General features: G+C 35.4%; 1 protein-coding gene across 7 annotated transcripts in view; it reads right to left on the bottom strand.

Moving 5' to 3' along the window:
* Iml1 (GATOR complex protein Iml1) overlaps nt 1-22,677 on the bottom strand; it is a 27,719-nt gene extending 5,042 nt beyond the window's left edge. The window contains exons 1-15 of one of the 7 annotated variants that reach the window (XM_076410727.1): nt 22,105-22,677; nt 21,729-22,048; nt 21,264-21,673; nt 21,023-21,210; nt 20,770-20,966; nt 19,636-19,925; nt 18,235-18,734; nt 16,958-17,083; nt 13,925-13,942; nt 9,885-10,299; nt 9,631-9,825; nt 7,781-7,970; nt 7,380-7,451; nt 4,578-4,648; nt 127-409 (exon numbers count right to left, since the gene is read on the bottom strand). In XM_076410727.1, the coding sequence (XP_076266842.1) occupies nt 127-409; nt 4,578-4,648; nt 7,380-7,451; nt 7,781-7,970; nt 9,631-9,825; nt 9,885-10,299; nt 13,925-13,942; nt 16,958-17,083; nt 18,235-18,734; nt 19,636-19,925; nt 20,770-20,966; nt 21,023-21,210; nt 21,264-21,673; nt 21,729-22,048; nt 22,105-22,147 (3,318 nt within the window). In that variant the 5' untranslated portion in view covers nt 22,148-22,677. Of the gene's footprint in view, nt 1-126; nt 410-2,951; nt 2,996-4,577; nt 4,649-7,379; nt 7,452-7,780; nt 7,971-9,630; nt 9,826-9,884; nt 10,300-13,924; nt 13,943-16,957; nt 17,084-18,234; nt 18,735-19,635; nt 19,926-20,769; nt 20,967-21,022; nt 21,211-21,263; nt 21,674-21,728; nt 22,049-22,104 lie in introns of all 7 variants that reach the window. The other 6 variants (XM_076410729.1, XM_076410730.1, XM_076410732.1 and 3 more) reach the window with 6 other exon arrangements.
* Nucleotides 22,678-22,836: the final 159 nt, after the last annotated feature.

Here is a 22,836-nt window from a genome sequence, read left to right as displayed (position 1 = left end):
ATACTTAAATATTAAGAAAATCTACTCAAACTGATTTAAATTTCGCTATAATTTTCGCGAAATCCCACTTGATGAAGCGTTATGATTGGCTGGCTATTTAGCAAAATTAATGCACGCTAATGTTACCTGTACGGCGCTATCTATATTCGTAACGCCCTCCATGTGACACATGAGCCACGTGATCGCATCGGCAGCGATGAAAGTGTAATTGGAAAAAGTCTGAGGCATGTTAAGGAACATCAGACCGTTCGTTTGATGCTTGAGCGCTTCGATAATTTCACTACTGGAACTGTGCGCCTTCAGACAGACTCCGCTCAGCGTTATTTCTTCGGCAGAGGTCTCCGGGTCCACCGGCTGGTCCTGAGAACCTTGCGACTGACGGCTTCGCTCTAAGACCTTGGAACCGGACCTAGAACACTCTGTGTGTGAATCGACTACTAGGTGAAACGGGATAATCGGCCAATGTTACTCAGAGACTTAAAGTTTAACCCATCAACGTCCTAATCGCGTTTGCATGTATTTTGATCAGTTGTATACCTACAGTGGTACACAAGTATGAAATATTAAGGTTAACGATCTAACCTAACCACTAAATTAAATGGTTTTGATTTCTTTATTCTCTTCCCATTTAGTACTATTGAGTTATTGCATTTTCGACATTCCCTATTTTTCTTTCTCGATTTAAGGAAATCTGTTACGGTTTCAACGATTTAAAAGTGGTGATTTTGATGCCAATGACCAAGAACAACCTGGAAGTACGAAGACCATGAATTTTAACACTTACTGAACTCAGCTCAAGCTCTCAAAGAACTTTTAGGCATGTTAACAATTGATGAATCAACTGTTTCCAAACGTTTACATACGATAGAACCAAAAGCTGGAAAACACATTTGAGCGAAATGTTATGCTAAAGCCAAATTAAACCATTTTTGCAAATGCCTATGATGTTAATTGAACAAATTGAATAACGTATTTTTTAACGTATTAATTAAGTACGAGTAATAGTAACTTAGCGAACTTGACCACATGTTGCAAGAGTTGTGAAGGATACATTGTTGTAGCTGAAATTGGAAGTTCTGCCATACCCAGCGTACTCATTAAATATAGCCTTCTGATTACAACTTGTTTAAATCGATACCAAATGGCTTGGTTCTACATGGCCTCGAGATCCTGAAGAAGTGCGAAAACCGGCAGATGATTTGATCACTGCCACACCACAATTATTTCTTCGATACACCAGATGATGATGTGAGAAAATCTTTTGATAGGTAGGTAAAACTGTAAGGTAGATTATATTTTAAAACCTCAGTTTACTTTGAACACCACCTGTAGAATACTCGGGAAAACTAGAAAAATCATAACAATTCGGTAGATTCCAAAGTGTGACTGGTGTTGACGTGTTAAAACTAACAAGATATCGAGCAGAGAATGACAAGAAGCTAGTCGTGTTCATTAACCCCTCTTGTTAACATGAGATTGAAAGATTTCTTCCTTTACTGTTGGTATCCATTGTACTGTGCAAAATAGTTAGAGATATTAGATTGATAACGAATTAGAGGTTCCAATAATGAAATAATTGGTGATAACTTTAAAGAAGATATTGTTTTCTGATGAAAACGAGCTCTTTTTAGAAAATAGTAAAAAAACAGCATACTCACGATGTTGGGTTTAATAAACTCATAAGAGACCCTTATTTTGAGTGTTATGCCACAGTTTTGACTAATATGGGAGCAATATGAATACGAAGTTGAGTAATTGGGCGGAAAAGAGAATTATAGTTCTTCCAATAAATAACAGACAATGCACGCCATAGATAGCGTTAAATAATTCAATTGAAAAGTCCCCGGTCTGACACATAGATGGCACTACTAGAATTAAATCCATATGTTTTTAGTTAGCCCTAACCCTCAAAAGATGCGTGTATTAATTTGACAGCTGTCGGATCATTAGTCTGTGAATTATAGCATTTTGGATAAAAAGGAATTTCGCGTGTTGATAAAATATTGCTTTTTGAAGAGAAAAAATATAATTGAAGCAAAAACTTGACTTGATGCGGAGTTTCCGGACACTACCCCAAAAATCAACCATCAAGGATTGGTATGTTAATTTTAGACGTGGTGAAATGAGTGCCGAAGACGGTGGACGCCCAAAAGAGGTTGTTACCGACGAAAACATTTAAAAAATGCACAAGGTGATTTTGAATGACCGTAAATTGAAATTGAATGAAATATCAAACACTCTATAAATCAAATGAACGTGTACATAATATCATTCACGAATATTTGGGTATGAGAAAGCTCTGTGTAAAGTGGGTGCCACGAGAGCTCACTTTTGACCAAAAACAACGACGAGTTGATGATTCGGAGCAGTGTCTGAAGATGATCAAGCGTAATAAACCTGAGCTTTTTGCGTCGATATGTGACAATGGATCCATCAATTCACTCCGAAGTCCAATCGACAGTCATTCGAGTAGATTGTACAAGATGAACCCGCTCCAAAGCGTGGGAATAATTCATGCGCATGGAATAATTTTCATTGACTACCTTGAAAAAGGAAGGACCATCAACAGCGACTATTAAACAGCGTTATTGAACCGTTTGAAGGACGAAATCGCCTATAGGTATCTGTTTCTAAACTCGCCCAATGGACACCCTGTATGTGCGACTTCAATTGTATCACTTTATTTTGATTAATTAATTCATTTATTTCTGTTGCGCGTATGTAGCTTCATTACTTACAATCACATATTCAGTACAAGAGAACCAATGAGAACGACTATCTATTTGCATATAGTATACAAAGCATGGATTATCCCGCGATTAATATGAACAATTTTAAATACAAGAATTTACAGTCTGAAATAACGCGGAAGCGAGCATAGCTTTTAGTTACGTAACGATTAAAAAAATACAAAATACATGTTATTTAGAAAAGGAAAAAAGTCCTCATACCTAAAGGATGTGGCTACTAATCGCTCATTGGAGCGTACGGAACTCTGAAAGCAATGATAGCAAAATTAAAAACGACGATTTCTCTTCGACGGTTAATAAGATAGCCGGTTGCTCGTACAGCAGTCTCTCAGCAACTGTCGACGCATGCGCATTAACAGTAGGTGTTCGTGGAACACCATTTGACACTTTTAAATGGAAGTTTTACCTTTTTTATAATAAATTCTGGATATTAATGTAACATTTCCAAGCCAACACTTCAATCATTAAGAGTTCTGTTTGGTCTACACATATCATTACTTTCATTAGAAACTTATATCTATTTTGATCAGCGCTATCTGTTAGTTGCAATGCGAAATATCAATGTAACTGTTAAATAGCCTAACCTAACTGTCAAATTCGATGGTTTTGACATTTATCTACTTAATATAAGAGTATTATAGAGTTTATTTCATTCACTTCCCTTTACTATTATAGAGTTATTGATTGTATACAGATACTAATAATTAGTATAATTAAATATAATTGCATTTTTGACATCCATTGCATTGTTTTGTTGCTTCTGTTAAGTTCTGTTCTTCATCAACTGCTGAGCTGCCTGGAAGCTTTTTGAAAATTTTGAGTTAAATTTTCGATCAATAAGTCTTGCAATTCATTGTCTTCGGACTTGGTCCCCCAGGGCGTTTTTGACATTAGCATTAAACTCACGAATTTTAACAGCTTCTAAAGGTTATTTGTAAATGTTAAGGGAGCAGATTTCTTCAAGTTAAGCAACAAAATAATGCAACGTTCCATGGTTAGCGTTTGTATACTTTGAATAACTCAATAATACTAAATAGAACACTTTTATTGTATGTAGAAAAATGTCAAAACTTTACATTTTATTTATTGAACTAACAATTGGATCAGGTTGTAACAGTTGTCTATATCGATACTTCGCATTTTTATCAATATATATTGCTGATCACACAATAGAATCAATAAAAATAGCAGAAACTGAGTCTTAAATAAAATTAATGAGTGTACCAAAAAAATACTACAAACATATCATAAAGATATCACAGAATTAATGACAACTGGGAAAAGTAAAAAAAGAGAAGACCGAGATGAAATAAGAAAAGTTAAGAATCCTATCCTCTCCAAAAGATCTAGAAAGCTTCTTTGGAGGTGGTGATATCACTTCATGTTACTTAATCATTCTAGTACCTCCATAGAAACACTTTTTGTTCAATGAGTAGTTCTTAAGAAAATAAATAGATTTCATTTTTAGGACACCAATGTAGTATATCCTCTTAAGTATTTCTTTAGAATAAACGATTCATTAATCCTGGTATATATTAAGAATGATAACATGTCAAAAGACAATAACAGGCTTATAAAATAATGTTCTTTTTAAAATATTTATACGTGATATAAGTGTGTATAAAATAATACGACTTTCCTAACGGTATAATAACAATGCGTATGCGTCGCTAGACTGCTGTCCGAACGAACCCTACAATGAGAATGACACTGGAATAGAAACGAATAGAGATATAGAGAGACAAAGACACAGAAACATGCTTATATCCAGCACCCAAGCCCTAGCAGGCAGTAAAAACTAAAAGATAACGTGGTTTTGCCGCCAACCTTGGTCTAGGCCTGTCGGGAAGCCTGTTGCTGCCGAGTCTTTCGCGATACGGAGAACTGGATGCGATGTTCTGAAAAAATATCATTAATAATCAAACCTAAACGCAAAATGTACTCATTCTGCAATCTGTAGCGTTCGAAGATCTTGACACAGTACAAAATTTAAATGGCTACGTGGATTTCGAAAGATCATCAAATACTGATCACAAATGGACTAACATTTCCTAACACATGATTCAACTTAAGGTTATATAAATAAGAGGGTTGCTATATTTATTTCGAGCTTCCATGTATCCTCCACGATGATCAATACACTTGTATTTTTGATTATTGTGGCTCAATTCAACTTCCGATATTTGATAAATTTCAGTAATTTCCGCCTGATTTTGCGACGTTGCCATTTACAAGCAATCGGGAAGTCCGAAGAATCCAACGCACTACAACAGCCACACAGAGATATTGTGTTAGATTTGATCCTGGCATTGGCAGGAGTTCCGCTTTGTAACCTTAAGGATTTTTTTATGGTTTATTTCTTCTTGTACTGTTCATTTGGATTATAAGTGGTGGCCAGTAATGGATAAATCATAAGAATATAGCCATGAATGTACACGTGTATATTTGACATAGGCAGTAAAATTAAATTTAAACTTGAGTTTCAAGTGAGATTTTAGGTTAATTTGTGAATTCCAGAATATATATTATACTCTTCAGGTATACGAAAAATGTACAAGTACTATAACTTTGGTTTGATACTGTAATGTTTATATATTAATAAATAATTACATATTGTTTTATATTCTTCTTTATGAATGATAAGATTTGTCACCCATGTTGATGTTATACACTGCTTTTCATGTACCGCAATTGTATTTCTTGACCATTTGACATGAGTATCTTTATAAGCTTTTGGTAAATTATACGAAACCCTACGCGAACGAATCTTTTACACAGCAAAATATTAATGCAATATCTTATTAATATTCGCCACAATTATATTTTGCGATCTTGCAATATGATTTCGTTTACAGCCGCAACATATCAACAACACAAGTTGTGCTCAAATAACAAAACGTTCTGAAGAAGATTACAGTTATAAGTTCAAAATATAAATAGCAACGGTCGAGTAAAAAGAGCAAAATATACAATACTATTTCGATGTCCTTCGAAATCCACGCAAAGCCATAAAGAACACATACACATGCAACTGTGTGTGACAAGTGTTACATTACTTAGTTAGTACAATAAATTTAGTTTCAAACAACTTCAGCATTTAGACAGTTAAAAAGGTTAGAATACTACAGGAATTCATGCACCATTTTCCATAAATGTTTATTTAGGTTTTACCATATAGTAAAGGTTTGGTCAAATGTTTCAGCCAAGCTATCTGGTACCACTGCAGTTCCAGCGCGTTGTACTTATCTTCATGAAGTCATCGACATAATTATGCTATATAAAAACTGTTATGTATCGGATTCGGTGAAAAAGTAATCATTATTAGAGAGAACGAGTTTTTCCGAATTTTAAATGCAATAAAAATAAAATTTCAATTGGTTCAGAACCAAAAACGAACAATCTCAGCTTTGTCACCAAGAACAAAAATAAATAATAGTTAAACGCACAAATGCCTGGAATATGTGGTGGATAAAACACAAACATTCAATTTACCACTAGTTTGTTAACTATGGATGACAATTTTTGGTGGTAGCATGTCAACCAAGAGTAAACTAAGATATTCTAGTTTTTGTAACAATTTCATTACAATTTATAAATACTACAAATATTTTTGGTATTTCATGGATTACTTTTTCACGTTTCAAATATAATACTAATTATTTAATATTTGTCTTGAATACGCAATGCTTCAGTTAGTATTACTAGTTATTAATCCATGTCCCTCGATGGTTCTTTAGATCCACGGACATTAGAAGTCACCAGAGCCTGCGATTTGGAACTGGTCGGCCTACTATTCAGCAATGATTGGCTGTACAAGTATATTGCTTTTGTTCTACGACAATACATGTTACAAACGATACATCTTCTGGCATACTGCTAACACTGTTTTTGTGCAAATAATACGACGCGTATGTGTTGCTCAGTTTACATGCAAATCTTGTAGGTTATATTTCCATGTATGATCTCTCAGATGTTCAATGTTATATGTTGGTCGTAAATTTATTAAAATGGGTCTTAGTGACGAACTATTCTATCTGATTATTAAATTATGTCTGATTTAATTAATATAGTTTCTTTCATACAATAATAAGCATTTCAAAATTTCAATGATTTTCTGAGATTAAAGGTGATTTGAATAAATTTTATTATATTTATTCCAAGCTTCTGATAAAATTTCTATGACAGAATAAATTCTTGAAGAATACATAAAATCCTAAAGAACCGGCAACATCGCAACAATAATATAATTATTTTGAGTCTTTACTTATTGCACCAGTCATGTGACTGACGTGTCAACATTTGTTGCAATTTATATATTACAATTATCATGAGATAAAAATATTTACAAGAAAATATGACAACAAAAGCTATGTTTTAATAAAAAGGGAATAAATCCTGTGAGATAACAATATATTGGCAAACAAGCCACGAGACAATTGTTTCCGAACAGTAAAACCGACCAAACCAGAACGGCTGGACATCGGTAACTATCAACGTCCGCTCTGAAAAAAAAAACAAAGAAACACGTGGCGCCACCAATCCCGGCGTACAGTAAACAACGAAAACAAATAAACACGACCACCGTATATTCCCCACCGCACCAAGACCCATACGAGAAAGGTACAATACCTGAGTGAAACCGCTTATACTGTTACGCCTGGGTTGGACTAGTGCTGGTAAGGTTTGTACGCTCAGCGACATCTACAACATGCAAAAGATAAACAGATTCCGACCGGAACAACACTGCGCCGACGCGTTTGTCACACGGCGTTGCCAGTTCGTACTAAATACTAAGGAAAAATAATGTGAGACGTAACAATCGTTATCATCGTTAACTGGCAACACCGCGGAACGAAATATAAAACTTCTTGAATCCGTGGGGATTGTTCCGGGCGAGCTCTCGTCAAAAAACGTCAATACGGTCAGTAGGACAGGTAAAAAAAACGAAGGAAAAATGTTAGGGGTGCATGTCACGTCGGAAATCAAAGAAAATCGACATGCATTCGTGGGGAGAATGACGGGAGACGAACCCTGGGCTTTTTGGAGGCGCTGTTCGACTTTTTCAGCTTGTTGACGGCGACCTCGATGAACTTGAGGAAACCCTCGACCATCAGCTGGTGGTCTCGTTCGGTCGGTAGCGTGTAGATGTCGCACCTGGGCGCTCCGTCCACTATTCTCTTGGTTTCCTGGCTGTTTAGCGGTAAAAGATATACTCTGAACCTGAAAAAAAAAACGTTGTGTGGGATATATGTCAAGGATAGACAAAATTCTATTATAATTATAAGTATGATTGGTCGCTATACGATGGTTTTAGTTACAGTTTCTTTTTTTTTCAGTCTTCTCCCTAAACGAACTGCTCCTGGACCTGTGTCGATGTCCCATTTTTTCTGCTCTCTGATTCCTGATTGATATTTATATTGACAATTGGTTCCTTGGGCACTTTGGTTCATAATGAATGGATATATCCTACTTTTCCTATATAATTTCCTCCGCAATAGAATTTTCCAAGTCCGTGTAGGCAGGTTTCTTAATAGAGATGTTCTCCGGAGTTTTCAATTTAATCCCACTTTTCTCTGTCTGAAAAGTTCCTACTGTTCTGCACTTATCCTTGTTTAAATTTAAAAATTCTCAACTCTCCTATAGCCTGTTTGCAGATGATATATTAAAAGCTAAGTGGGAATACAGTTAATACAGGACCCGTAGAAAGACAATTTTTCAAGTTTTTTTTAGTAGGTTTTATTCATTCCCCAACAAGAGGTTGATAGTACATTTAAAAATGTAGCGTTCGTAGAAGGAAATTATTATTTTACTGATTAATAGGCTGGACTGGATTCGTTCTATTCTGTTTACATAACCTAACGCCTGTGTATTTTGTATTTAAAATACAAAATAATAAAATAAAATAATATAATAATAAAATATAATAATAAAACAAAAAAATAAAAATAGTTAAAGCACTCTATGTTGTACACTCTGTGTAGGATGTTGCTACTGTGTCATAGCCCATTTGTCAAATTGTATAGACAGAAAAAGTGCCTGTATTGTTTGAAAGTAATTAATTGCAAGACTTTTTACACGAACCCCCGCAAAACATTTCAAAAACTTTCAGACAGGTTAATAGTTGATCAACTATTTCCAGACGTTTACGTGCGTTGGGAAAGATCCAAAAGGAATAAAGACGACTACTACACAGTTTGACTCACTTCACTGATTTCGTGGTTTGAAGAATAGCTTTTTGTGAAGTATTGTGACTAGCGATAAAAAATGGACCTATAATAATCGTAATGTAATGAGTTATTCCAGAAGAACTATCCATATCCATACCGAAGAGGAATATTCATGGCCATAAAGGTTTGCTGTGCATATGGTGAATACTAAACTGAATAAAACTGTTACTGCCGGTGTTTGACTACGTCAATTAAACAAACTGAACGACATATTGTTGCAAAAAAGACAAGGAATAGCGAATAATGGACTGGGAAGTTATGCGGCATTCAGCGTATTCACCAGACATAACCTCTCCTGATTACTACTTGTTCAGATCGATGCAACTTCGCTTGATTGGTATACAGTTTGGAAACGCTGAAGAAACAAGAAATGAGTCGATATCGCGATGTTGTCAGATAGATGAGAAAAAAATTTTAGAAAATAATAAGAAATATTTTGATTAAATTATAATGTGTCAATCCAATATTTCTCATAAGATGTTGATTGTTATCTTCTAAAATCACTATAACATAGCTTTATTAAATAACTATTACTAGAAATATGTGACTTTAAAGAAATTATTAAGAATGATATTTTGACTTCAATACGTTATCAACAAATCTCATCGAAAAGTGAACCAATCATACGCCTCACCACCTCATCAAAGTCGTACCTCCAATATTTTAACGCATCCACCAAAACGAAATCGGGCGTATTCCCCCCAGTACAGACATAGTGATCCAAATAGTTCCAGTTGTAGTGCTCCAGCTTCTCCGTGGTGAAGGTGGCGTAGGACTCTTCGTAGTTATTATGGTAGGGAGCATGGAACCGGTACCTGTACTGGTAGTTGAACCCGGGATACGGATGTCTGATGACAGAGCCACGTCAATGACACAGCGACGTCGAGAAATTTAAACAAGACCTTACCTGGGACGATACCTGGTGACGGAAATCGTGTTCCCCGACAGAGATATTTTGTGGAACAGCCTCCCGATCGACAGGTAGTACGTTTCGTCGTTGTCCGACGTGCTGATCCTCAGTATGTTGGTTTTGGGCGTCTGGTGCGCTTGTAGGGCGCCGCCCACTTTGTCCAACATGTTACTGGGCATAAGGATCAGTTGGAAACCCTGAGCAAGACGCTGGGAGATCAGTTCTCGGAAAACCTCGTCGGTACTAAGAGGTTTTTTGTAGGAAGCTCGCTGGGCGAAGTCGGCGTAGACACTATCCGGTACCAGACTGTATAGAGAAACCACATAATCGGTGTTCAAGGTCCTCTTGTCCGGGAAATAATCCGTGGTTATAGGAAGACAAGCTGGGATGGTCAGCGATTTCCAATCCACTCCTATGATCCAGTAAAACCATCATAATTTGTCACAGAACACTCAAATATGATCGGCCAACAATGAAAACATTTTTCCAATACCTTACCTAATTCTTGTGCTGATTTATAAAATAATCATAAAAAGTCGTCTCGAGTGTCCGCAAAGGCAGATAGCAGAAATATGGAAAAATATTGTTCTACCGTCACTATCACTAAAAGTTGGATTTTTAGTGAAATAATTTGTAGAAGTTTTATTAAATTGGTAATTGTTTCTTATTTATCAGAAAATAAAACGAAAGATCATTGGACGTAATATTCCTAAATTGGGGATAAATATCATTGAAAGAAGTTGGGACTAAAGTTTTGGTCAATGGTAAAGCCCGCAACTATAAAATGATCTGGAACTCTCTTGGTTGTTTGATGAACAGACATGGTGTTCAATACATTACAAATTCCTTGATCACTGACGATAGTGCTATATTCGCTGATACAGATATTGAGGCATTCCCTACGATATAGTTTGATATGCAAGTATGAGAAATGAAGAAAATGATTAAGAAAAAGCCAAAGTATTGACAACTGATTTACCGATTTGTATTGTTCCTTCTGCATGGCCCAGTGACTTGGCACTATTACGTTCTGACATCCGTACAATCTTTGAGATTTTTCAAAAGCGATGTTTACGGAAATGTTTCTCTCCAAGATCATATCAGAAATGAAGTCATTCGTTTAAGATGAGCCAATCTGTGCACATTTGAAGAACATATTCATTGACACAGATTGAAAATGACGTCTGGACGTGTCTGTCAAATATAAAATGAACAAATTCATCCCAGATTTCTGAGATTCAAAATCGAGCTTTTGAATGGCCATACACCGAATAGGTCAGAAAAAAATATAGACCAAGAGCACAGAAAACGTGGAATTTACTTCTTCCACAACTATCTCGAGTTTTTTCCTGGAAACTTGGGTAATGTAAGTGACGAGTGAAGGAAAAGGTTTAATAAGGACATCAAAGAGATGGTGAAACGATACTAAGGATAATGTAATATCCACACGATGGATGATTACAGTTGCTTATATCATAGATAATAACTAAATGTATCGCATCGCAAAAACTATGCAAAAAAGTATAAGGAGAAAAGGAAAGTACAAAAAATAAGCACCTAATATTTAGTAGATATAGATTCTTTAATTTTAAATATCACATATTCCCTATATCCATATTGTGGGTGATTAAAAAAACTGATATCAATTAAATACGGCTTCAGCACCTAATAAGGTATAAGGTTTAGGTAAATTGGTTTGTTAAAAATGTTTATAAAAACGTTTTCTTTGTTGGCTTGTGTTGCCAATAACAAGCTTGGAGGCATGCAAAGCAACGAAGACGTACATACACATAGAAATATCAATATTAATTCACACTCATATATAAAAGGCGCGTGAAAAACTAACCTACATTTTCTAAAATATTTTATGTCACATAAAAAATAGATAATAGTGAAATATTCGAAATATTGATTTTCTAAACTCTTGTGCTATCTCTCAAATAACATAATAACGTGTAAACTTTAAGGAAATAAAGTAATTCTAAACATCAGTGTTAAAGCGTTAAAGCGTGCTAAATTGTGGAGACAAGTCTGAGGAATATGCCGCATACGGGAGAATATGCCATCACAAATTGAAGAAAAGCTTTTAAATTATGCTCAATAAAGGGTAATCGATTAAGGAAGTTTTGCAGAATCAGATTTTTTATAAATCAGGATGACTAACGGGACAAGGTCCTCAACTCATTTTTTTTTAATCAGAATAGAATAAAATATTTAAAAACACAAAAAGTTAATTACTTTTTCACGCGTCTACTCGCACAAGCTTAACACAACTTCAATCAACTCTACATCATCCTTCATAGTCTAGTTCAGGGCTGCTCTACATAGTGCAACATCTAAAAGCGTTAAATGGTCTTGTGTTAGTGGGCGAAAATACAACCAGAACTATATCGCTTAAAATCAACATATACGTAATTAGCACATTGATTATTAACTGACGAGGGGAGGGTACGGTCTCGGACATTTATTTCGGGATGATACGCCATAAAAATAATGTCAAATTATCAAATAACTATGAAAAAAAAACCTTTGCAAATGTAAACACAACTTATACTTATAGTCTATTCAAAGTTTTTAAGTCAAAAAAGAGAAACAATGCTATCTGATTAGTTCGAACACGTAAACGAATAAGCCCGTTAAAGTCGCCCGGTTGTCAGACGTATGCAAAATTCTTAAAAGCAATAGTGATAAGATACTCTAACCTATAAACTATTGTGGCTGTATAATTAACGATTAAATGTAGTAAAATGTTAAAATTTTTTCAATTATTTTATTTAGATTAGAATTTTGTTGTATGTCAAAGCCAAACTGAACTAAAACTCAGAGTTGATACGGCAACATTGCGACGTTTCGACAATGTACAAATGACGTATGTACAAAATAACTTTGAATAGACTTGAGAATAATTTTGTTAATCGCGAAAAAGTGGTTAAAGTAGAGCTGAAGATTTGCAAAAAAATAACTTACCTATTTCTTTTTATCTAATCCTAGTGTAATCCTGCGTTTTTTTCTATGCAGCAAATATGCTGTTGCATTAAATGCTATGTTTCTTAAGTGTAAAGGAGACATTCAATATATTTTGTATTATTTATTGTAATATTATTTATTCAATAGTTGATTTATCAATTACTAAATTATCTGAAAGTTCTTTATCTGAAAAGTTTGACATGGATTTCTGCACAATAAGTCTTGCAATTTATTGTCTTGAAACATTTTTGATCATGCAGGACATTCCTTATCCTTAACTAGTACTTATTGTGATCACTACTTATTATTGATGACAATAAAGCTAGACAACAAATATAAAAAATAAAAACAGTCAACAAAGAGGAGTTCGCAGTTTGAAACTATAAAACTTTAAATTATAAACAGAAAATGTGCAGCAAAATTAACCTGCGGTATTAAAAAAAGTAGATCTGACCAAAAATAAATAGCATGACCCGAACAAATAAAAATAGAAAGCAAACAAAAGAAGAAAATCTAGAGAAGAAACTATCTGAAAGAAAAGTCAATTGAAAACAAAGAAAGTATAAAAAGTGCAGGGCAAGATTAAAACGAATGACATAAGAGGCAATAAAGAACAAAAGAAACTTCAACCAACAACAAAAGAAACAGTAATTGGAACACTTGCCGACAATACGGTTATTATGGCAAAATAAATATCTCTGCCTAAAGATGCAAAAACAATACAAGTGGCACTGATTTCAAACTGATCAGTTGGTAGTACTTTTTATTATTTTTTTTATGTTTAATTATTTTTTAATTTTTAGTGAGTTCCTTATTTATTTTTTGAAATCAAATTCAATTTTTTTATTAAATATTTTATTTTTTCCTTTCCAGTGTTAGATAGAATGTCCGAGTTCGTGCCCTGTCCCCTCGCGAAATTGTCCTGGGTGTATTGTGTCGATGGTCTAGCTAAAACACTATGTACAGGACCAAATCGTACGACTCTAATCTACGGCATGGACAATATACCCAAGCCATGGTATTCTACATGTTCGTATATCAAAAGTAATAAAGAGAAAAATGGTCCAAACCTATCAGTACATCGTTCACTGCTCGCCAGAATCCCGTCACGATCATGGAACATAACATGTAAATATTACTGAGCCCAAGGAAAAGTGGGTTCGTGTCGGGACACCATGCGTGTCCCCCCCAAGGGAATTTACCATTTTACACAACGTATGAAACAAAAAACTCAACAATAAACATTTAGTAAGCACGGTGGGAGGTTAGGTTAAAAGTTTTCGAAACAATTAGTTTGTCAGGTGTGTCGGTAATTCTTTTCCTGTTTTTTTTTTGTTCGCTAACTTGACTAATAATGAATAATTAAAATATATTTATTCAAAGTAATGCCCACTTGATTCTATACATTTTGCCCATCTATTAGACAACTTATGGATTCCATTCCAAAAACAGTTTGTATTTTGAGTTGAACGATTTTTTAACTTTTTCAAAACCGGCGAAGTGCTGCTCTGCAATTGATGCGAAAATATGATGGGAGTCGGATGGAGTATAGTCTGGAGAGTACGGCGGGTCCCATCTAAGTGATTTTAACACTTTTAATTGATTTTTCTGTGTGAGATGGTGGTGTCATGCTGAAAGATCACCTTATCATGTACTTGAGCCTTTTTATGGAGGTTTTTCGATCAATGCACACTTTCAATTAATTATTTGTTGTCGGTGGTGATCAGTATTAACTGTTCATCCAGATTTTAATAAACTATAATATACGACTCTAAGCTGGTCCTACCTGGACTCAAAACCATTTGGTGGCGCAGTCGATGGGCTGGTTTCACCAGGTGGTAACAATGATTTCTTTCGCTTGGGATTTTCGAAATAAATCAATTTTTATTAGACGTTACTATTCGATGCAGAAATGATTTCCTTTAATACCATTGAAACAGTATTTTACTGACGATTTTTCGTTTTTCTAATTGCATCTCATTCTATTCATAGGGCACTAATCCTTCCATCTTTTGGGTTTTCACACTTCAAAGTTTTTTTGCTTACCAAGACGTTCTTTGTCTTGAGCGTTGCAATCAGCACATTTATCGAAATCACAATCAATTTGACATGTTCTTGATTTGAAAATTAAAGCATGCTCCCCATAAGTACCTACCAGTAAATGATGACTATCCATAGCTTTTTTCAATAAGAATCTGTCGTAAATACTCGTCCTCAGACACGAAATTCAACATTTTCAAAAAACTTGTATAGCTTTGAAGTTAATGTCAACAGAATAAAATGACATATATATCTAATCAAATAACATTGCAAAATTATGGCTAGTGAAATATGTTGAACAAAAACTAGAACGTAATTACCGACACACCTGATATATCGCATTGGATGGATGTGATTTCGAAAACATTTAGGTCCATCCTCACAGAACGATGACGTACAAAATCGCTATTCCCATTTAATGTGCTACTGGGGGAACCACCATTTTGCTTCATTTGCTTCAGGCAGTCGTGGCGATTTTGATGTTATTAAGGGTACTTCCACGCTAAGGTAATATTCCACTGATAGTTGTAATATGTTGCGAGTTATTAGATTTCTGAGAAACTGTACATCAAGAGGCGTATAATAATTGAAAAAAGAAATATTATTCCTGAGCTTCAATTTGGTTTTCGTAATAAGCACTAACGCATGGGCTGAAAAGTCCCCGAACTTTATTCATCAACGTAATCTCCATCAAGAGATTACTTCAACGTCTTAATATCACTTTTGTAGAACGATTTATCCTCTGCCTAAAAATAGGCCTGTCACCAGTTGCGGTCCGCTCAGATGACGATCGTTTTGATTCCGGAGTGAAGTGATGCATCTATATTTCATTCATTATCACATATCGACGCTAAAATTTCAGTTTGTTACCTTTAAATATGGCAAAACACTACTCAGAATTATCAACACGTTCTTGTTTTTGGTCAACAGTTTGATCATTTTCGAGCATTCAAAAAGATTTTCTAGAATTTTTTATGTTTTCTGGTGTTACCACCTCATTTGGACGTCCACTGCGTTCTGCATCATCGGTGTCTCTACGACCACGTTTCAAGCGGAGTCCTTATAACACTTTTCAAGCCATTGCTTCGCCTGAACGGTATGTTACCCATCAAGAAATAGTGTAAAATTAAAACACGCAATAGTTTTTGATCCATTGTTTCGAAAATAACAAAAGTAGTGTCACTCTTAGTACAATAACTCACAAACATATGAGTAGAATATCATGAAATTTTAACAGTTTTCTTTTGAAGGTTAGTACTAACTGAGAAAGCGGTGAATGCAATAAAAATAGCGCTATCTATTTGTTAGGCCCGGGACATTTCAGCCCATGTGTTATAAAACAAATACGTAAACCAAATAAATACACATCTACTCAAAGATATTGCTCAGCTGTAATGTGTATCAGACAATGCTCCTGATTAAATTAAAAAGCTTCATTTGTAATTTCAGCTACTGAAATCTTAACTTACACATAGGCAGTTTACTATATAATACGACGATAAACACATGAACTACAACCTATACATTCAGAAGTTCCACTGGATCAATTACAAAAATCAATACTAACAATCTTAAAATTCTATGAAGACTCAATGATAGCATCAAGGGGCACTTCAAACACATCTTAATAATGTAAAATGTGCAAATAAGGTAAAAATTAACCATGTATTTAGAATAGATTCTAAATAACTTGACGTGCATACTCGATTTTTAAGATATAACATTTTATGACAGACAATTTGTATTAACTTACTTGAACTTACCAACAGATGACTGATTGATTGACTGATGATTCTTAATATTCACCGCGAAAACACGACATATTGCAACTCTTCGTCATATTGTGGTAGTATTACCCCAGCATGGAAGGTATCTTATACTTAAAACATAATTTTCGAAAAGAAACGATGATATATCATATAAATTTTGGTCCGGTAATTAGGTTTTCGCTCTGATATCTGGCCAAACATTACACGATTATTTGATGTTAGATTTCTATGATGTTTGAAGCAAATGAAAACCCAATTGTATTAAATGCATAGTGACTTATAGGGTATATTTACCGGTTGTCAAGGCGGGTGTCCATTCTTGTTCTCCTGTGGCTCCCCAAAGAAGGGTGAGACTCTTCGCGGAGGTTCTGGTAGACGTTGCTCCAGAACCAGGGTTGTGGCTTGGTCGTTTTTTACAATCTGAACAAAAGAAAAAACTACCAAGATCAAAACTACCAATTGTAAACGTAAAATAGAGTCTAACAACATTTAATATTGGTCCAAAATATAAATAGCAACCTTCGTATAACGACGATCATCTAGCAAACTACAAGGGTTGTATCATTAACAGGCAATTGCAGCAAAAATATATATCCGCATTAAGAAACCAACGAAGACAGTACACAATATCCAATTTTCTTGTGCATGAGGTGAAAATGAATACTAACTGTTTTGAAGATATGGCAAATGCATTAGGGAGAATGCAGTGATTAAAATTAATTTTATCAAGAAAAATGTACACAGGCAGTAACAGAAGAAACTAAGGAGAAATATAGTTATATCAAAATGAATTGACACAGAAACAGAACTAAATGTGAAAATGTAAATATGTCATCTAAGGAAAGTAAAATACATTACTTAGTTATACAATTGTAAATTAGGTGGATTAGGCCTCTAGAGGATATCACTATATAAAAAAATCCTCTTAGAAATAACTCTACCTCATTGGTGGTGTGGACAAGAGTTCAATGGAAATATAATAAAACAACCATAATCTATAAACCTATTATGGATATGTGGCGATCGCCACGACCCTTTAGGCCACCACGAATACATCAACAAGTACAAAGGTTGGCAACGCCGGTGAATTGGTACCATGCGGTTCCAGGGTATAAAAGACCATCACGACGATGTCTCGCTCTCTTTTCTTTTCACCGTCCCCTTGTAACAGTACCACTTCCACAGCGCTACCGTACTTCCACTACTTAACCTAATATCCTGTCAATTCTCCCGTCGACCACATGTATCAATCGTAAGTTAAAATAAACAACTTTGATTCAACCAGTGTTTTTAGTTCCCGTGCAAATTCCTTCCAAAAATAGTAGTGAGTGTTCTGACAAATAATCGCAGCGGCAGCCACACATTAAGACCGACCGACCGACCCGATGAACATTCCTACAGATATAGTTTCTGCCATTCAATAATATATGCCCTATGTGTACTAGAGTGTTAAAATAAACCAAAACTGAAATATGATGAGGTAAGATTGCGACGTGCTGGTATTATATATTTTGATGATGATTGGCTGTTTATTGGATACACATATACACTCGTTATAATAATTTACTTACACTCCTGCAAGGCCGGCGTCAGTATCACCGATTTACCCGGCTGCTGAGACGACTCCTTTTCTTTCACAACCTCTTCGCAATCCGCCAGATCCCTCTGGCTTGGCACCGCCTGATAGTGGTGTTGCTGGATCAGCACCCCTGTAGGCCCCTTCGGAAATATATGCGTCCACCGTCTCCTGTTCGACGTCAGCTTGATCGTGACGTGCGAGGGGTCGAAGGGATTGATCAGCGCCTTGGATTCGTGGGGTGGAGATCCCTCCGATCCCACGACCATACGCAAGGGCGGTGAGAACTCCTTGTCCTCCGCGTTGGGCGATATGAGGGGATTGTTGGTGACCGACGGGATCGCTATGGGATCGGATCGGCGGTTGAAGTCGGACTTGTGCGCGACCATATCGGGATCGGACATTTTGCGGCGCAGTCCCCTAGAAAGTTCTTGAGAATCGAGCAGGCTGCCCGAGCTTCTCTTGTATTTCGACGAGGACCTCGGTTGGATCGTCCTAAAATAAAGAGAATGTCTTAAGGAAATGTTGGAAATATCAGGATAAAGAAATATCAGCCTAGCTCTAATTATCAGCCCTTATTTTTCCATTTGAAGACTTAAAGACGTCTATTAATGGGACATTATACCACATTATATATGATAGTAGTGGCTAATTTTGGAGAGTAATAACCGGCATTCGGCAAACTTCGGTAGTTTCCGACTGATTTTGCAATGTTGTTATTTACAGGCAATCGAAAGATCCAATGAACTATAGCGGCCGTCTTGGGTTTGTCCCTGGCATTGGTAAGAGGAGTTCTCTGTTTTGTAAGGTTAAGAATTTTGTTGTTTATAGTTTATTTATTCTTGTACTGTTGATATTTTAATTATAAATAGTAGGTAGTAGGATAAATCCTCTCTTGATTAGGTATTTTTTATCGGAATTATTGAATTCTTCGGAATACTTCTTCTTAATTAGACGGATAAATCATATGTTATCCCCGATGCTCCTCCCTTTTCAGAGATTTTTCAAGAAGTTGAAATGTCAATGTGTTCGGTCTGGTTCTGCGCGCCTGCGCTCTCTTTATTTCGAGGGTCTTGTCCTGTCTTGATTTCACATCTAATTTTTATACAATCTTACAGGCCTATAAATTACATCTAAAATCTAAATGTTCAGAACTAAACTTTCGTACCGCCTGGTTTCTAGTCTGCCGCGTGTTTTTCATATATTTGTCCTATAATTCTCCTTTTTAACACATAGACATTCCATAGCATCAACATCTTCTTCAACAAACATCTTTTTCAACTATTAGTAATTCAGTCATACATAAATAAACCTGACATCCAAACACACTAATAGATTAGACGTCGAGACTATTTTGTACACTAATATTCTACTAATATTTCGATTTTTAACTTACGCAGTCTCTTGTATATGTTTCGCCGGAGCCAGCTGAAAAACCTCGGCATCGTAGGCATCATAATCGAAAAAAGTGTTCTGGATACACTCATCGTCCGACAGTAATTCACGCTGCATGATCACCTCGCGGCTCTTGCTGCCTTCCTCGTTCGATAGCAGCGGAGGTAACTTGATTCTGGGCACGAAGTTCGAGTAAGGTATCTTCTTGTTGGAAGAGTAAAAGGACAGATTGATCCAGTGTGGCATGGAATAGTCGTCGGGTACATTGGAATGGGTATCTTTGTTATGAAACTGTAAAAAAATACGGGATTAGTAGTATAATATAGTAAAATTGCAAAATTTCCAAATCATGTTTGCCCCTTCAAAAAATCTCCATCGTATATAATGCATTTATAGCAATGTTTAAATCGGTTACAATCTCCTATGTTCTAAACTTGTTCAGACTGATTTAATTTCTAATACGATCTCAGTGAGAAACCTGTAGAATTTGCCTTAAGCACCGCATTTAAAGGACCTCAAGTTTACAGATGTCAGGCTATAATTGCGTCCGAATAGTGACGAAAGAAATATTCTAACAAAATCCAGATGCCCCCGCGCGAAAATTATCAGATGAGCATTAAAAAATTGATTGCAGTCATTGCGACTAACATTTTAGGTATTAAAACCGATAGACTACATTTAGTTACAGTTGAAATCAGTGCTTTAAACGTTAAAACCAGTGTCTGGATATTGTAATATTGTGAATGAATTTTAATGAAAAATTAGCAAGTTTCGTGGTGTTTTTTTTCTATACATTTCTACATCAATCAAAAAATTTAAACCCAATCTGTGTGATAGTTATATTGATAGAAAATATTGCCGTAGTATGATACGACGAGGTGTGTACCAAAGAGACAGATATAAATCATTCAATGGTTATAAAAGACTAGATTATATCCCTATCAAAACAAAATGAAGATATTCTGCCTTGGACATTGTTAAACGACCATAAAAAAGTTAACTATATGACATAATGACTAACATTTCGGATTTAAAAAGTGAACAGAATCACGTGGTGAACATGAAGAATCGACATAATTCAAGTTACCATTTAAATAAGTGTTTTGTGTCCGTAATGTACAACGAGTATTCTTACCTTTAACAAAGGTACGGCGTGCAGTGGTTGTTCCCCAACACACACCAGATCGCTCCCCACGCCTCCATCGATGATCCTCTGTTTCGTAATGTTGGTAAGTTCCCGATCAACCTCAAATACTCCCACTCCTGGCGTCACCACTACGCTTAACTGCCCCGTTCTGTCAAAGCTTCTATCCAAGTAATGTTTCTCGAACACTGAAAATACGGCGATGAGTAAATAGCGATGTTTACTGAACGCAACGTAAACTAACCATTCAAGGACATGTTTAACACTTCCAAAAAATTGCCTTGAGCCGCAGTACTATTGGTAGCATGGGGAATTATCTGGTTCCCTCGTTCATGATATTTTAGAACAATATCTAAGTATTCCTGAAATATTTTTCTAAGCTGCACCAAAACGTTACTCCAGTCCTCATATTTTTCGTTCTGTACTGGGACTCTAAATGAATTTTTGTTGAAATTACTGAATATTTGTAACTTGTGTTTGTTTACCTGTAAAAATCCTCATAATACCTTCCTTTATAATCTTTTTGTAAGCATTCCCGCATGTGTTGAGGAAATTCCTCCAAACTATTTGTTTCATAGAATGTTCTAGAAAACAGAACGATAGTTACTTCATGGTTGCTTCCGTTTTTTTTCCATTTCATAAATAAATCAGAAAGGAACCCATTGACTGCTTTCTCGAAATATAAGTCACCATATATATCAAAATCCCACATTTCAGAGGACATTTGGATAAAAATATAAACCATGGCAGTTGACGAACGAAAAACTATCTTTGTGTCTTCAGTAATCACACCACAGGCAACCCTGTCTCCTTGTGCCCACATTTCATATACTTGGCACCGCACAGTACCCCCACAAAACTCCAGTTTTTTGTTCATATAGACACAGGTATTAATCTAAAAATGTACTTGACATTATTCGGTAAACCTGAAAGACCTATTCAAAAAATACAAGACTATTTTTCAAACGCCACATCTCTGATCGTCCCATATACTGATCCTTGAATGTGAGCTCAATGGAATCTAGAGCGACTGTGCTCGGATTCACCAATCGAACATTGACAGTTTTAAACGTTTGCAAACTAAATGAGCTCGCTATACTTTGTTGTACACTTATAGTTTTGGCTCCCAACTCTTCTGTGAATGCCTTGATTTGCAACAGCAAACGAGGATGTTCAAATCCCTCATCCAGGGGAGGCGGATGATATATCTCCACTATGTCATTCTTGTTTGCCTCGGGAAACTCCTTCTGACTGATTAACAAGTCCTCCACTTAAAGGAAATTCAATTAGTAGCTCATTTAGTTTCTTTGTTAGTGTATTATTTACCACTGAAAGTTTTTTGGTGAACTACTAGTCGAAACGGTTTCATTTTGGTGATTTCTATCTATCCGGTATCGTTACCTACCATAATACCACAGTAAAAGTTTAAACAAACTTTATTTCCCCTATATTTCGTTCAATAAACAAAATAGACATTTATAATAGGTTAGGAAGTTTTCATCTTCTCGATTTTATAAGTAAGCAATAATAATGCTGGAATTTGCAAATTCTATGGTTTGTATTGGATGCAAGAAAACTAGATCTGTATATATATAAATCTCATCCAATAAAACTTGATGTGATTAACGATAATATGTAAAAATGTTCAGGAAAAACAATTTCGGTTTTCCTAACAGTTGGATTTAAAGTTGCATATCTTTACTAACAATTAATGAACTTTCATTTTAAGCTTACATTCATCATTCATTTTGGCATGACTATGATATATTCCATTAAATACTAATAAAAAGGATTTGTTTTGAAAAACCTCAACAAATTTTCATAAGCCTATACAGGCAAAGATAACCATGCATAAAAAAATCGATTTGAATCCGATTTAAAATTCGTGACAAATTACCCATAATTCCTTCTAAAGCCAAACCTTTCTAATTGGCTTTGCATATATCATAATTAATATGTCATTCTTCTTTTTTATTCCAAATTTATGGATATTATTATTTTTAATTCTACATTATTTTGGGCTATCAAATAGACCAAAAATTTTAGCAAGTATACTTT

This window comes from Rhynchophorus ferrugineus, unplaced genomic scaffold (assembly GCF_030347505.1).
Source record: "Rhynchophorus ferrugineus isolate W39M unplaced genomic scaffold, kcgeb_rfMv2 rfM7, whole genome shotgun sequence".
NCBI lineage: Eukaryota > Metazoa > Arthropoda > Insecta > Coleoptera > Curculionidae > Rhynchophorus > Rhynchophorus ferrugineus.
Note: the sequence above shows the minus strand (reverse complement) of the source record. Positions and strands in the feature narration are given on the sequence as shown.